Here is a 13,717-nt window from a genome sequence, read left to right as displayed (position 1 = left end):
AATTATTTAAGATTTCATGGCCTTGTTTAGTATGAAAGTGTTAGTAAAAGTCAGATAGCACCTCGAACCCCGTCCCGGCGTCAGATGCGGGCAAAGGGTGTTACATAGAGTGGAGCAGAGTGAAGCGAGTACAATTCTTATACCCCTGAAGATGCAATGGGTTGGAATGGGGATACTTGAAGAAGGTGAGCATAAAGGAATCGATATGTGGCAAGACTGGGCAAAATTGGCCTTTTTGTGGTTTTTGCTTCATTCTCGTTACACGAGAACGAGCAAAGAGGGGCAGCTGTAAGACCCGAATTTTGCCCGGCCCATAGGGAAACCAAAATCAAATACAAAAATTAAACAGTCCACCAGATAAGTTTGGTTTACAAGCCCAAAATTTTACAACGGCCCGATAAGCCTAAATTTTTAGGGTTTCAGAAACCCTAAGTTTCCCTTTTGCGCAGCAGCCCCACTCACGCTCCACGCACGACCCTGGTTTACGCGTTGTACACCCCACGTTCGTGTGCTTCGCTCCCATGTCTTCACAACCTGCATTTTGAGCAAGAAAACGACAGGAAACCACTTGTATTTGGCTATAAAAGCTGTCAATTTTGCATTGTATGGGGGGTCGTTTTCTTTTTTTTTTTTACAAATACATTAGCAAAAGGAATACACACGAAAACAAAGGCAAATATACAAATATAAATCAAATCTTGAAGGTGTTTTTAGTTTTTCTTTTCGATTGCTTTGTTCTTTTAATTTTTTTATTCATTTTATTTGTGTGTAAAAAAAAAAAAGAGAGAGAGGAATACCTGAGTTGACTCGCTCCTCCATTGTCGGCAACTCTCCTTTTGTCGTCGAAGTTGGCCTTCGGATGGAGAAATTCCCTCTAAACTTCTAGCATAGGTGCGGCTGAATCCCTAAATGAGAGAACATGGGGGTTAGGGATTTGTTTTAATCTTTTCAGAAAAAGGGCAAATGGACTTCAATTGTTTCTTTTGTTTTTTTATGCATAATAAAACGGTACTGTTTGGGAAAGGGGGGATGTGCGCCTTTTCACTTTGAATGGTAGATTTGCACGTTTGGTCCCTTCCCTTTCGCGCTGACTTTTGATTAAGCTTTTTTTATATTTTTTTTGTTTTTAAATTATCTCTGAAATTTGCGCGCCATTACAAATCAGTCCGCACTTAAATATTTTATTTTGGACGTTTGGTTTATTTGTTTTTTGGTCCCTATTTATTTACGCGCCTCGCGTTTTGGTCTTAGGTTTTTTTGGTTTACAAATTATTCTTTTGATTTTAACTTTTTTCAATTAAGTTTTTATTCATTTTTTTTAAAAAAGGAGCATATTATTTTAACATATTATTTTGTATTATTTAGTTGATTTCATCTTTTTTTTTATTTTAATTTTCATGTGCATATTTATTTGTCTCAAACACTTTCATATACTATTATATTTCTCTCTCTCTCTATATATATATTATCTATATTAGGTTTTTCCATTTCGTATATTATTTATTTAAATGTTGTATATATATTACTTTGCATATTACTTAACCTTTTATATATCATTCATTTTGAAATTTCATGTATGCATTATTATATTATTTTTTTTTGATACATCTCAAATTCTCATGTAAATTATTTACTTTATGACATTTATTTTAGAAATTCACTTGCATATTACTATTTAATATATTACTTATTTATATTTTTCCCTCCTTATTTTAATTTCTTGTATTTATGATTTGTTTTAAAATCTTTGTATTGTCGTATAGTAATGTTTTTAAATTTACTTTCCTCTCTATTATTCTTTTTATTGTTTTAAAACTCGATATTTCATTTGTATAATTTACTTGGAATTTCTTCTAAATTTAGCCTTTGGATATTAGTGTTTGTATTTATTTAGTATATGATATGTTGCTATTGCATGTAACTTGTTTCTTTGTATTTTCTTTTTATTATTCATGTAATATTATGGTTACATTTTTTATTATTATCAACGCTTGTATGATTTTTTTTATCAGACTTTAAATTTCAAAATTTTTCCCAATATCAATTGTTTTTTACCTTTAATCAAACCCAACAAATGTACTTTGTGCTGGTTTTATATAATTGCTTATTTAGAAACTCCTCAAAACAAGGCAATGTTTTGTGTTTAGAAATTCGAGAAATCGTGCCCTAACGTGTTGGGTTTCATTTTTTCCGTTTGGCCAAATAATGGAATACCCTTTTAAGGTTTCATTGCGTGAGGTGATCTCAGTTTTGGAGGTTTAAGATATCGTGTCCTAACGTGCTGGATGTGGTATTTTATTTCTTTGGAACGAGTGAATTTTAAAATCCGATTCGAATTGTTCATACATTTTTAAAGGAATCGTATTTTAATTTTTTTCCCCTTCAAATTTTCAACGGTAGGACATTCAATAATCAATCGGTACCAATTTTGAGCGTCACGAGGGTGCTAATCCTTCCTCGTGCGTAATCGACCCCCGAACCCTTTTTCTCAATTTTCGTAGACCTAAAATTATTATTTTAATAAGTCAAATGTTTTATTAAAATGATCAGTCTCAAGGTGATCCGATTACACCTCAAAAAAGGTCGGTGGCAACTCCATACCTTATTTTAAAGTCGATCCCCTTTTTTTTCACACGGTTAAAAATGGTTTCGACAACCGATATCTCTTATGTCATGTCAATGAAAATATAAAAATAGAATTGGGATCTGGATGAAATATAATGAAATAGAGCCACTTTGAGGTTCCCTATGAAATGAGGCATGGAACGGAGCCACTACGAAGAAGTTCTGGGGGTGAATAGAATATTAGTGAAATTATTCAAGAATAAATAAAATTTATTGTATATAGAAAATTAGTAAAATTATTCACCTTAGAGTAAAAAGTAAAAGATAAACAAGAAGCAAAATAAGTACCAGTATGTTTGGGCCCCGCCCCAAATATTACCCAACTGAATCATGAGTTTCTTAATGATTCTTATTTTTATTTTAAAAGAGGCCTATATAGAAAACTCAGCGTTTTGATCTTCTCCCAAAACCCAAAAAATCAACTCCAGTTCCCAGCATGCTTTGACGAGGCAAAGATAAAGTCCCAACATTTTCTCCCGCATTTTCCCGCACTAGAAAGTGAGAGAAAGTGAAGCATAATTTTCCTTTTTTTAGAAAAGGAAATGAATTCTTATCTTTCTAAACCAATTACTTTCGTCGAAGCTCCAACAGTCTTCTGCAACTCATCTAAACCTCTTCTCGATAAATTCCCCTATTATTCCTCTTCTCGCAATAAACCACTCCGTAAGAACACTCTCAAACCTAAATTAAGCTTTATTAAACGCGAAAACATCACTATTGATGTTTCCAACCATTCCACTTCCTGTTCGAGTTCCGACTCAGCTGTCGCTTCCAACATTGTCGAGGAAGAAGATGCTGAGTCCACTCAATTATTCGAGGTTTCTTTTTCTCTTTTTAAAATTTCCTCATTTCCAGTTTTCTTTGTTTACTAACGATATAGTCCGTTTTCTCAATGAGAAAATAATGTTGGGTGCGGAAAGTGGAAATCAAAACGTAATTTTGAAAGATTAGAAGTTAAAAGTTTAGATTTTGTTTATGATGATAGGCTTCGTTTTGCTTTCATATGGGACACTTAGGTCTGGAGGTGAGAGAGCAATTAAGAGCAAGTAGGAAATGCAACAACATGTGTTACTTTCATATGGAACACTTTTACGGCTCTATGTTTTCACACTAATGAACAAAATATTATTTCCTAATCATATAGTAATGGTTTTCTTTGAATGGAAAAAGAATTTAAGTTCTTTACCTTATATTTAGCGACATAAGTCTAATGATATTTAATGCAAATTAAAGAATCTGAATAGGTTGTGTAGTTTGTTCAGGATTATGAAATGCTTTTTGATTTCGTATATGTGGGATACTTCATCTATTTGTATGGTTTTTAATTATTACAGTGGATATATATGAAGTTTCATCCTATGTTAACATGGATACTTCTGTAATTATTAATCTAAGAATAGCCAGTATTACATCTTATCAGCTCTATGTTTTTGCACTGATGGACAAAATTTCCTAATTATATGGGAACCTTTTTCTTCAAATGGAATAAGAATTAAGTTCTTTAATTATTACATCTATTCGTTGGAACAGTAAAATGGTATATCCGAGTTGATATGGGTGCTTCCCTTTTGTTATGTATAAATATGATGCTACAATGTGGTATCTGAACATTGCAAGTAAAACCACTCTCTATCTCATAGAATTTTGTTCTCGCAAAAGTATAGTTCAAACTTGCTTGAATCAAATACTTAATGTGTTGGCATTTTTCCCTCCAGAATTTACACTTTAAGGAGCTAGGGCCATGGACTGTAGAATTACATTGCCCTTATCTATTATTAACTTTTGTTGATTTCAACAATACTCCAGAAATTAAAAGATGCAGAGAGGCAAAGAATAAATAAACTGGAAGAGCTTGAGAGGAAGGCTGACTTGCAGTTAGAAAGACAGCTTGTCATGGCTTCCTGTTGGAGCAGAGCCCTGTTGACCTTGCGTGGAAAGTTGAAGGGGACAGAGTGGGATCCTGAGAATTCACACAGAATTGACTTCAGTGACTTTATGGGACTTCTTAACTCAAACAATGTCCAATTTATGGAGTATTCGAATTATGGTCAGACAGTTTCAGGTAATGAAGTTTTGTTGTTTACATTGAACCTTTAGAACTCTGCTCCTCACTTAAACTATTGTTGTTCATTTCTTCAATTTTAAGATTGTAGCACATCAGTAAATCAGATTGAAGAATCGCATTGTCCTAAATCCAAAATGAACTTGAGTAACAACCATCAGATCTAAAGCCTTTCAAAGAACTTGGATATCATTTTATTTATTGTGAACCAAATGATGGAAGCAAACTGTAGACTTAGGTATACTGCTTTTTATCTCAGTTATCAAAGCTAACAAAGTTTTTCTATTTTACTGACCCTGGGATTGCTATTGGTACCTGAAGTTTAGGATGCCTATTGAATAACTGGAATGAAGTGATCTAAATATTGTATACTCAATTTGTACCCTATGATTCTAGATCAGTACCCTTAGGTATCATCATGAGTTCTGGGTATATGGTTTTGGACTGAGACATTGATCTTTCTGTTGGGTATTTGTTAAGCTTGTTTCATATTTTTACATCCTAAAGGTTTTCTTTTGCTTACTTCATTCAATAACATTGTAGCCTAAGTGATCCATATCTCCATTTTTCTTCAAGTAATCATGTCAAACACATATTTGATAGACATGGGTATGGAGGTCTGACCCTCCCAAAGTATAATAAAAATTAAAACTGAATGTCCCTGTGCCAAACGCATAGTTTTATCTTACATTTATCCCCCGAGTCTGAGTGACATAGATCATCTTTTCATGTTCTATTGCATATCTCAGGCATGTTTGGTTATATGATATTTGATTTGAACCACTTGCTTTCTTACTCTCAATGGCTTGAACTAAATGTTATTTGTTAATTTGGTTGATCCACATGGTGGTTGTGTATATGTATGTTAGTTATGTCATTCATTAACCATTCACTGGAGCTTTCACTGGATTGACTTGGGTTGGCCTGATTGAACCATTGTTGCATCATCCTGCAGATTGCCAAAGTCTATAGTTACTTGTTCTTTTTCTTTTTCATGAACTCTGTTGAGCTTCCTGCAGTGATTTTGCCATACTACAAAGATAATAAAGTGGACGGAACAGGGGGGAATTCAAAGAATGAAATAGTTTTTCGGCGCCATGTGGTGGATCGCATGCCTATTGATTGTTGGAATGATGTTTGGCAGAAGCTTCACCAACAAATTGTGAATGTTGATGTCTTGAATGTTGATACTGTACCTGCAGAGGTCTACTCGTCTGTTGCAACTGCAGTAATATGGTCTATGCGACTTGCCTTGTCAATTGCACTATATCTCTGGATTGATAATATGATGAGGCCCATTTATGCAAAGCTAATACCTTGTGATTTGGGAGCTCCTAACAAAAAAATTAGACAACCACTCAAGCGCCGTGCCCTTGGATCATTAGGCCAGAGTCGGTAAGCAAACAATGATTTCATTGGGTTAGTTGTTGATAAGTTATTTTTTATTCTGCTGTATGGTAGCCTATGATATCACCTAGCTTGTTTACTGTTTCTATTAATTCATGACAGATGAACATTAGGTGCTCTCTTTCTAAAGTGCCCCCTAATTGAAGTTTGGTTTTATTTAGTTAATTAACTGCTTTGTGTTTTTCAAGTCATTAGTAGATTGAGTGAAACCTGGCTACATTTTCGAGGCCAGTGACCTTTTTTACCAATGTTCAGCTCAATGGTTTTAGTCATGCCGCTTGCTCAATCTTTAGAATATGTTCTTCACTCTTTTACCTAGATTAAAATGTTGAGGTAGTGTTGCATGAAGAAAGATATTTAGTTGGGCAAGGAAAGGTTGTCAGCCTCGCTATTTACTTGATTCTGACTCAAGATACCTTTCCACCTGTGTCCATATTCTTGTGCTTGTTAAATGTTAACTTTGACTTGGGATCTAGTATCAAACAGTATGATACCCGTAATATTCAAAGTGTCCCTTGAGTGCTGGATAGAATCTTGTTTTTGCAGTTCTCCGTTCCTTTTATATATTCTGTTCTCTTTATTTTATTTCCCTCTGTTTTATAATATTAAATGCATGTGTCTTTTCTTCATTGCTCTCTAGTTGTTATAATTGTTGTTTCATCGTGGGAATTTTATCAAAGTTTTGAATTTCTAGAGTTATTGCATTATTTTTGTTTGTCTATACATTATAGCAAGAAACCTGCTTTTTTGCATATTAATACTATTGAACTATCTTTTTCTGAAGTTGCTTTGTCTGCATCTTTAATGTTCCAGGTAAGGAGGCATTGTTATAATCTAGATAAATAGTGTAATCACTCTAAACTACAATTTAAATGATGGTTGAAAACTGCTGAATTTTAAGATTTTAATTTGTTTAGTCCTTCAAAAGATATATTTTCCACTTCACATTCAATTGTTTCACGAATATTTAGTAATGCCTACATTCTTTCCATAAGGTTTTTTATTGTTGGGTTAGAATGAGTTTTAGGTGATTATGTTGTGAATGTAGTTTTGGGTGGTGTATAACAAAATCATTCTACCAGGCTCTAACTTTACTGCCTTTAACCAGTGCAAAATTTATATCAGCAGAGGAAAGAACTGGTGTTACTTTTGACGATTTCGCTGGCCAAGAATATATCAAGAGAGAATTACAAGAGATTGTACGAATTTTAAAAAATGATGAGGAGTTCCAAAACAAAGGTATTTACTGCCCTAAAGGTGTTTTGCTTCATGGGCCTCCTGGGACTGGTAAAACACTGCTGGCCAAAGCTATTGCTGGTGAAGCAGGACTACCATTCTTTGCAGCAAATGGCACTGATTTCGTAGAGGTGAAGGCTGGTTTCTTCACAAAAAATTCATTTCTTTTAATTTATCTGAGTTATCTTTTGGATTTTTCAGATGCTTTATATTTAGGCTTTATCCTAAACATCTTTGGAAAATTATGGCCTTAAATCTAGTGAAATTGGAAGAGAAATTTTAATTGCCTTTCCCCCCTGAAACTGTTTACTCTTTCTTTTTCTGTTCGTTTACTTCTTCATTCTTGGTTGCTTTTAAATCCGGTTGCTATATTTATTTTAAAGGGTCATAGATAGGGAAATCTTGAATGGGTCTGATCATTCATCTTGTCTATAGCTGTTCTCTTTACTTTAATCCATACCTTAATTGTGTCATCCCACTACTTTTTGCACTGACTCTGGGTAATTTCTCTTGTTTATTCTTTTGTTTTAACCTTTACACATATATAAATGTTCATCTGTTGAAGCCTTGTTTAACCGCACAATTCCTCTAGTCTGTTTAATGCAATGTGCCTCGAGTTCTGCTACTTTAAAATCTCAATGTTCATGCATCGTTTAGTAACTTTTTTCATGTTGCCTCCCTAATGGCCCTGAATTTTTTAAAGTCTCATAGTCAGGGTATATCATTGAATTTTATTTTCATGTTGTAATTTATTTCTTTTTTATTGTCGCCTATCTGAAATTGTTGGAACTGGAAATCTGGCTGATATAGTGATATAACTTGCCAGATGTTTGTTGGAGTCGCTGCATCACGTGTGAAGGACCTGTTTGCCAATGCAAGATCATTTGCACCTTCCATAATTTTTATTGATGAGATTGATGCTATCGGTAGTAAGCGTGGGGGGCCTGATATCGGTGGTGTAAGACAATTTACCTTTTATTTGTTGTTGTTGTCAATGGATAACTCACTTTTATTATCTTCTTTCTCTTATCTATTGGGGAAAAGCTTAAAGGTCAGCCAGAGGTGTGCTATTTCCTACTTGAGCAACTGGCACCCTTAAGTGCTAATAACATTAAAAGGCCAATCCTTTTACTTTTAGCTGTAGTGTGATAAAGATGTAATGTTAAGATGACAAAACTAAGATCACTTTTTCCTTATTAATCATCATAATCACAATAGTTTCTGAAAGTATATTGAATCTGTACTTTTCTTGAGGGTGAAGATCCAAGAAAGAAAAAGGTAGTGAAGTAAAGCACTATTTCCTAAAGTATGTTAAATAACATAAAGCAAAGAAAATTCTCTCATCATAGCTGATAATCTTAAAGTAGATGATTTTATTATTGAGTTTGCTTCATTGCATTGTCTAGTTTGGTCCGGATATCAAATATTATCATAATTAATCTTTCACTTGCTAGTGTTTCCTTTACTTCCATTTTCAATGAAAAGTTTTAGCTTGAGTATAGCATACACACAAAAAAACTTTGCATGTATCCTTGGAAATTAGCTTCTTGATTTTGATGTCAGACAATGCATGTAACATTATCATAAAACTTTGCAATGGGATCTTTTCTATCCACATATTCTCGACAGCCAACTAAAGAGCTCATGCTAGGCTTCTTAATTCAAATGGATTGCCACACAAATTGCTTTTTGAACCTTTGATCTTTTTGTTGCCATATTAGTATAAAATATTGTTGGGATAGATGTGGCTATAAAGCTCTTTTGTCATAGCAATGTCCTAACTTAGCCTTGTATTATCACCTATTGGCTCTCGTATTAATGTCTGACTTTGCTCTATGGTTTTGTGAATGTAATTTTTCTATATAGGGTGGTGCAGAAAGGGAACAGGGTCTGCTTCAGATACTGACTGAGATGGATGGATTTAAAGTTTCTACATCACAGGTATTAAATTTTGTATTTACTTGGATTTCAAGTGGACTTTTCTGATGCAATCCTAAATTTGGGCTTGTCAGGTGTTGGTCATAGGTGCAACAAATAGACTGGATATTCTTGATCCTGCTCTCCTGAGAAAGGGTCGGTTTGACAAGATAATAAGAGTTGGGTTGCCATCTAAAGATGGCAGATTGGCCATATTGAAGGTATTTGTTTAATGTGATTGTAATAAAAGCCTTTATGTTCTCATGTATGCTTTTGTGTCTTATTATATTATTTCATTTTTGTATCCCACAGGTCCATGCTAGAAATAAATTTTTTCGGTCTGAAGAGGATAAAGAGGCTCTCCTGGAGGAAATTGCAATGCTTACAGAAGATTTCACTGGGGCTGAGCTTCAAAATATATTGTACATAACTATATATCTCATTACTTTTTAATTATACCACTTAACATTTGGGAGGACTAATGTTTTCCAAACTGGGATGATAGGAATGAGGCTGGAATTTTGACTGCCAGAAAAGATCTTGATTACATTGGACGTGAAGAACTTCTAGAGGCTTTGAAGAGGGTTAGGCTACATTCCTTACATATGGCTATTGATTCAACATATTGATTGTCACTTTCTCACTTTGTTCATAATTTTACTTTCCAGCAAAAGGGCACATTTGAAACAGGCCAAGAAGATAGTACAGAAATTCCAGAGGAGTTGAAGTTGAGATTAGCATATCGAGAAGCAGCTGTTGCTGTTCTCGCATGCTACTTTCCAGATCCCTACCGCCCATTCACAGAGGTCACTGCGTTAAGATAACATCACCTGTTCATATATTTGTAGTACCATTTGCTTCTGTGATATTTACTGTTTTCACAGTTTTTATTCTTTTGCTCAGCGTGTTTTGACAGTTATTGATCAAATCTTCATGTTTATCTCCTACAGACGGATATAAAGTCCATCCGTAGCCAGCCAAATATGCGCTATGCTGAATTTTCGGGCAAGGTTTTCTTGAGAAAATCAGATTACATAAGCTCTATAGTGCGTGCATGTGCTCGTAAGTAATGAAAACTTTTATCCATTATCATCATAATTGAGTTTTTTATTAGTTTACTAGCTGAATTTTGTGTATTATTCGTGTCTTTGATTTCCATGAAGTTAAGTGCATTTGAAGTTGAAATGTCCACTTTCCACCTTGTTGTGTAAAAATAAGGGGAAAGTAAATCTGCCCTAGAAAGTGAAGATTGTAATTGAACTCTGTGTCATGTAGTTTCCAATTCCATGGTAGTAAGCTTGACTCTAAGAATAGAGCTCTTTATAGTTTATATTTGAAAACAAGATGGTTAAGTCTCCCACCCTCCTCAACCTGCTTAAGTAAGGTTCCTTGCTGCTGTATGTTGGTCCCTAATCCTGTCTGGTCTTACATGTTATCAAATGCTAATCTCGATAACTTCCCTTACAGTACTTTGTTATTTCTCCCCTCCGACAATAAGTACAGTCTGGCTGACTGGTAGCTGAAATTTGCAGCTAGAGTAATTGAGGAGGAGATGTTTGGGGTTGATAACATGTGTTGGATCTCAGCAAAAGCTACATTAGAAGCTTCTAGGCTTGCAGAGTTTTTAATTTTGCAGACAGGGATGACAGCTTTTGGAAAAGCTTACTACAGAAATCAAAATGATCTTGTGCCGAATGTATGTTTGCAGTATGTAGCTGTTAAATCTTTATAGCACTTCATGAAGATGTTTTATGAATTGACATAGATTGCATTATTAACTTCATGTTTAGCTTGCGGCGAAACTTGAAGCACTTCGTGACGAATACATGCGTTTTTCTGTGGAAAAATGTGCATCTGTGCTGAGGGAGTTCTATTCAGCTGTAGAGACAATCACAGGTTAATTGTTTTTATACATAGTCCATTCATTATTCTTTAAACTAATTCCTATATTGCATAAAATTTTTGGGCTAACACAATTATTTCAGTTATCTTAATTGTACTGAGAAATTTTGAATTTTTGAAACAAATGGACCATGTACAACAAAGTACTTAAATGCTTGATTCTATGTTTTACATTTTGCAGATATTTTACTTGAAAAGGGAGAGATTAAAGCAGAGGAAATCTGGGATATATACAATAGAGCACCTCGAATACCTCAGGTAGTTTTTGATTCAAGGAATGGCATGTTTAGAGAAAATCTAAATGCAAAAAGGCTCTATAGCTTAGGATTCAATAATTATTATTCTATTATGGTTGTCCTAGCTTCGGTTTGTACATTCTTTTTTGTGAAAAGGTGCTATGCTTTCTTAGATGAATCTAATGTGGAAATTTATGAACATTTGCAATTATTTATTGACAGATATTCTATACACATTCTCTTTGATCTGGTTGTTTTCAATTAAAATATAACCTTTTTCCCCACTGATATACTGCTTGTTTGATATAAGAGCAAGTATGGGGAAATGATATAACTACAAAGAGAAAAGCAGGATAAGACAGGAGCAATTAGGAAGGAATAGAGGAAACTAGGGGAGAAACATAGAAACTAGAGGGAGAAAACCACAGAAGCAATGTGGAGAAAATCTCAATAATCAATATGTCAGTATACCAAACTATCTAAATTCATGATTCAAAACCTTAATACTAAAATAGCATAAATGTTTATAACTAAACCTGAAACCTAATAAAATGCAAATACCAAATTATAACTGTTAAAACCCTAATACTTGGAAAAGAAGTAAAATAATAATTAGTATAAAGCACCAAAATATTCTCTCAATTAGGATATTCCATCTTGAACCATTCTTTTTAACCGTTCTGGGCATAATTACTTTGCATGAGACTAGTTTTAGAACTAGTATCACAATTGACTGTATATCTTGTGGGAGTCCGAAAGGTTAACATATGATAGTCTCTTGATAATATCTCATGGCAGTCGTTTTAGGGAAAATCAAGTTACATTAAGAAAATACATAAGAGAATCCATAATAATTTTCTTGAATATGAGCCGACCTTTGAAATAACTGTACCTGGGTATTGATATGACTCTGATTCTGGTTTTGTATGATTGTTTTGATTTGCTATTTGAGCATTACATGTCAGAGTTGTATGTTTAAGCTATAGAGGTGCAGTTTTAAATGGTGGAATGCTTATTGATTAATGACTACTAGTTCATTATTTTTAATGAAATGCATGATTGATGCTTTTGCCCATTGTGCAGCCTACTGTCAATCCAGTTGACGAATATGGAGCCCTAATTTATGCTGGGCGATGGGGAATCCATGGGATCACACTCCCAGGGAGGGTAACGTTTGCACCTGGAAATTCTGGGTTTTCAACTTTTGGCGCACCACGTCCCAAGGAGGCAAGTTGGACAAGACTTAGTTTTATCATATATCTCATTTCTGAGTTCTGACAAAAATGCTTTTTGATTTTATTTGTACAGACTCAAACGGTTAGTGATGAAACGTGGAAGCTTATAGATAATATTTGGGATAAGAGGGTTGAAGAAATAAAAGCTGAAGCTTCAATGGAGGTTGAAGAAGAGAAGGAAAAGCCACAACTTTTGATGGCCAGTCATTTCCTTTGAAATCATGGTAATGTTTTTCTTCTTAGTCATGAGTAATATTTCAATTTGAGTTGTTCCTTTTCTTTTTTCTCTCTCTCTCTCGAAATTCTTTTGCAACATAAATGGTATTAGTCTATGTTGTAAAGCATTCTTATATGTTGAATTTAACTGTAGATCCTTTTCTTTTTGGGGAATACCAAACAGTTTTGCTGAAAAGTTACAATGGGCTTTATCCTGGTCTTACATTATCTGCTAGAGAGTTAACGTTTCTGCATGATCTATGCTCAGTGAAGGCAAATTTTGCTTCTCTGCAAAATCCCTTGATTGCATACTGTTAATCAATTGAGCCATCCTCATTTTCTACATCTGCTAGATATCTGGTCAATGGGCAGATTTTTTCCCGAGCTCAGTCGTTTGTATACTTTTATTACAAGAGAGATATACAGCACACCATTGCATGTAGAGCTGGCCTGACCTTTCAAAGCATTCAAAATAGAATCATTGCTGCTAGCTGTAGAATTCTAAATGAATTTTGTGAGTGATCCAAATGGAAATTCTTTTATTTTGTATCTGTTTAGTTATAAAAGTAACTGAAAGTTTACTGGTATTGTTTTTGCCATTCATATCCTGTCGCTCGCCTTTATTTTCACACAGTGAGGCCATTGTTAGACTGGTTTAAACAAATTGAGTTTCTGGATTTCGCGTAATTGGAATGTCTGCTAACATGGCATTTCATGAGTACATGTCATGTTCTACCATAATCGCTTTTAAAGTATTAGCATGTGATATACTTAGCATAAAGATTTTGACATGTAAATAATTCAACTTATACCAATTTTAATATATTCGTATATACCTGAATGATCTTGTTGTATTTGCGTGTGTTTTAATATTTTTCATA

At 34.2% G+C, this 13,717-nt stretch overlaps 1 protein-coding gene and 1 long non-coding RNA gene across 3 annotated transcripts; one reads left to right on the top strand and one right to left on the bottom strand.

Moving 5' to 3' along the window:
* Positions 1 to 173: 173 nt before the first annotated feature.
* On the bottom strand, positions 174 to 1,514 carry LOC107923014 (uncharacterized). Its single transcript, XR_001691496.2, has 2 exons — positions 798 to 1,514; positions 174 to 534 (listed from the first exon to the last, which is right to left on the bottom strand). It is a non-coding gene; the product is annotated as an uncharacterized lncRNA (long non-coding RNA).
* Positions 1,515 to 2,974: 1,460 nt separating this feature from the next.
* Positions 2,975 to 13,523, top strand: LOC107924470 (probable inactive ATP-dependent zinc metalloprotease FTSHI 4, chloroplastic). Of its 2 annotated transcripts, none has more exons than XM_041080754.1 (17): positions 2,975 to 3,443; positions 4,432 to 4,687; positions 5,707 to 6,082; positions 7,203 to 7,461; positions 8,157 to 8,288; positions 9,197 to 9,271; positions 9,343 to 9,468; positions 9,560 to 9,669; positions 9,753 to 9,831; positions 9,916 to 10,053; positions 10,198 to 10,309; positions 10,780 to 10,943; positions 11,038 to 11,143; positions 11,331 to 11,407; positions 12,469 to 12,612; positions 12,694 to 12,844; positions 13,021 to 13,523. In XM_041080754.1, exons 1-16 carry the CDS (start codon positions 3,168 to 3,170, stop codon positions 12,835 to 12,837), a joined length of 2,574 nt encoding a protein of 857 aa, XP_040936688.1. In that variant the 5' UTR covers positions 2,975 to 3,167; the 3' UTR covers positions 12,838 to 12,844; positions 13,021 to 13,523. The 2 variants fall into 2 exon arrangements, with proteins under 2 accessions (XP_040936688.1, XP_016710419.2); XM_016854930.2 differs by having other exon boundaries at positions 3,005 to 3,443; positions 12,991 to 13,523.
* Positions 13,524 to 13,717: the final 194 nt, after the last annotated feature.

This window comes from Gossypium hirsutum, chromosome A11 (assembly GCF_007990345.1).
Source record: "Gossypium hirsutum isolate 1008001.06 chromosome A11, Gossypium_hirsutum_v2.1, whole genome shotgun sequence".
Taxonomy (NCBI): Eukaryota; Viridiplantae; Streptophyta; class Magnoliopsida; order Malvales; family Malvaceae; genus Gossypium; species Gossypium hirsutum.
This window is presented reverse-complemented; position numbering and strand designations above follow the sequence as displayed.

Bases quoted from the DNA above. Each gene is read 5' to 3' on its own strand.
- LOC107924470 (XM_041080754.1), top strand. From the start codon at position 3,168: ATGAATTCTTATCTTTCTAAACCAATTACTTTCGTCGAAGCTCCAACA. The intron at 6,083-7,202 runs GTAAGCAAACAA...GCCTTTAACCAG, and splicing joins GGATCATTAGGCCAGAGTCG to TGCAAAATTTATATCAGCAG. The intron at 10,944-11,037 runs GTATGTTTGCAG...CTTCATGTTTAG, and splicing joins AAAATGATCTTGTGCCGAAT to CTTGCGGCGAAACTTGAAGC.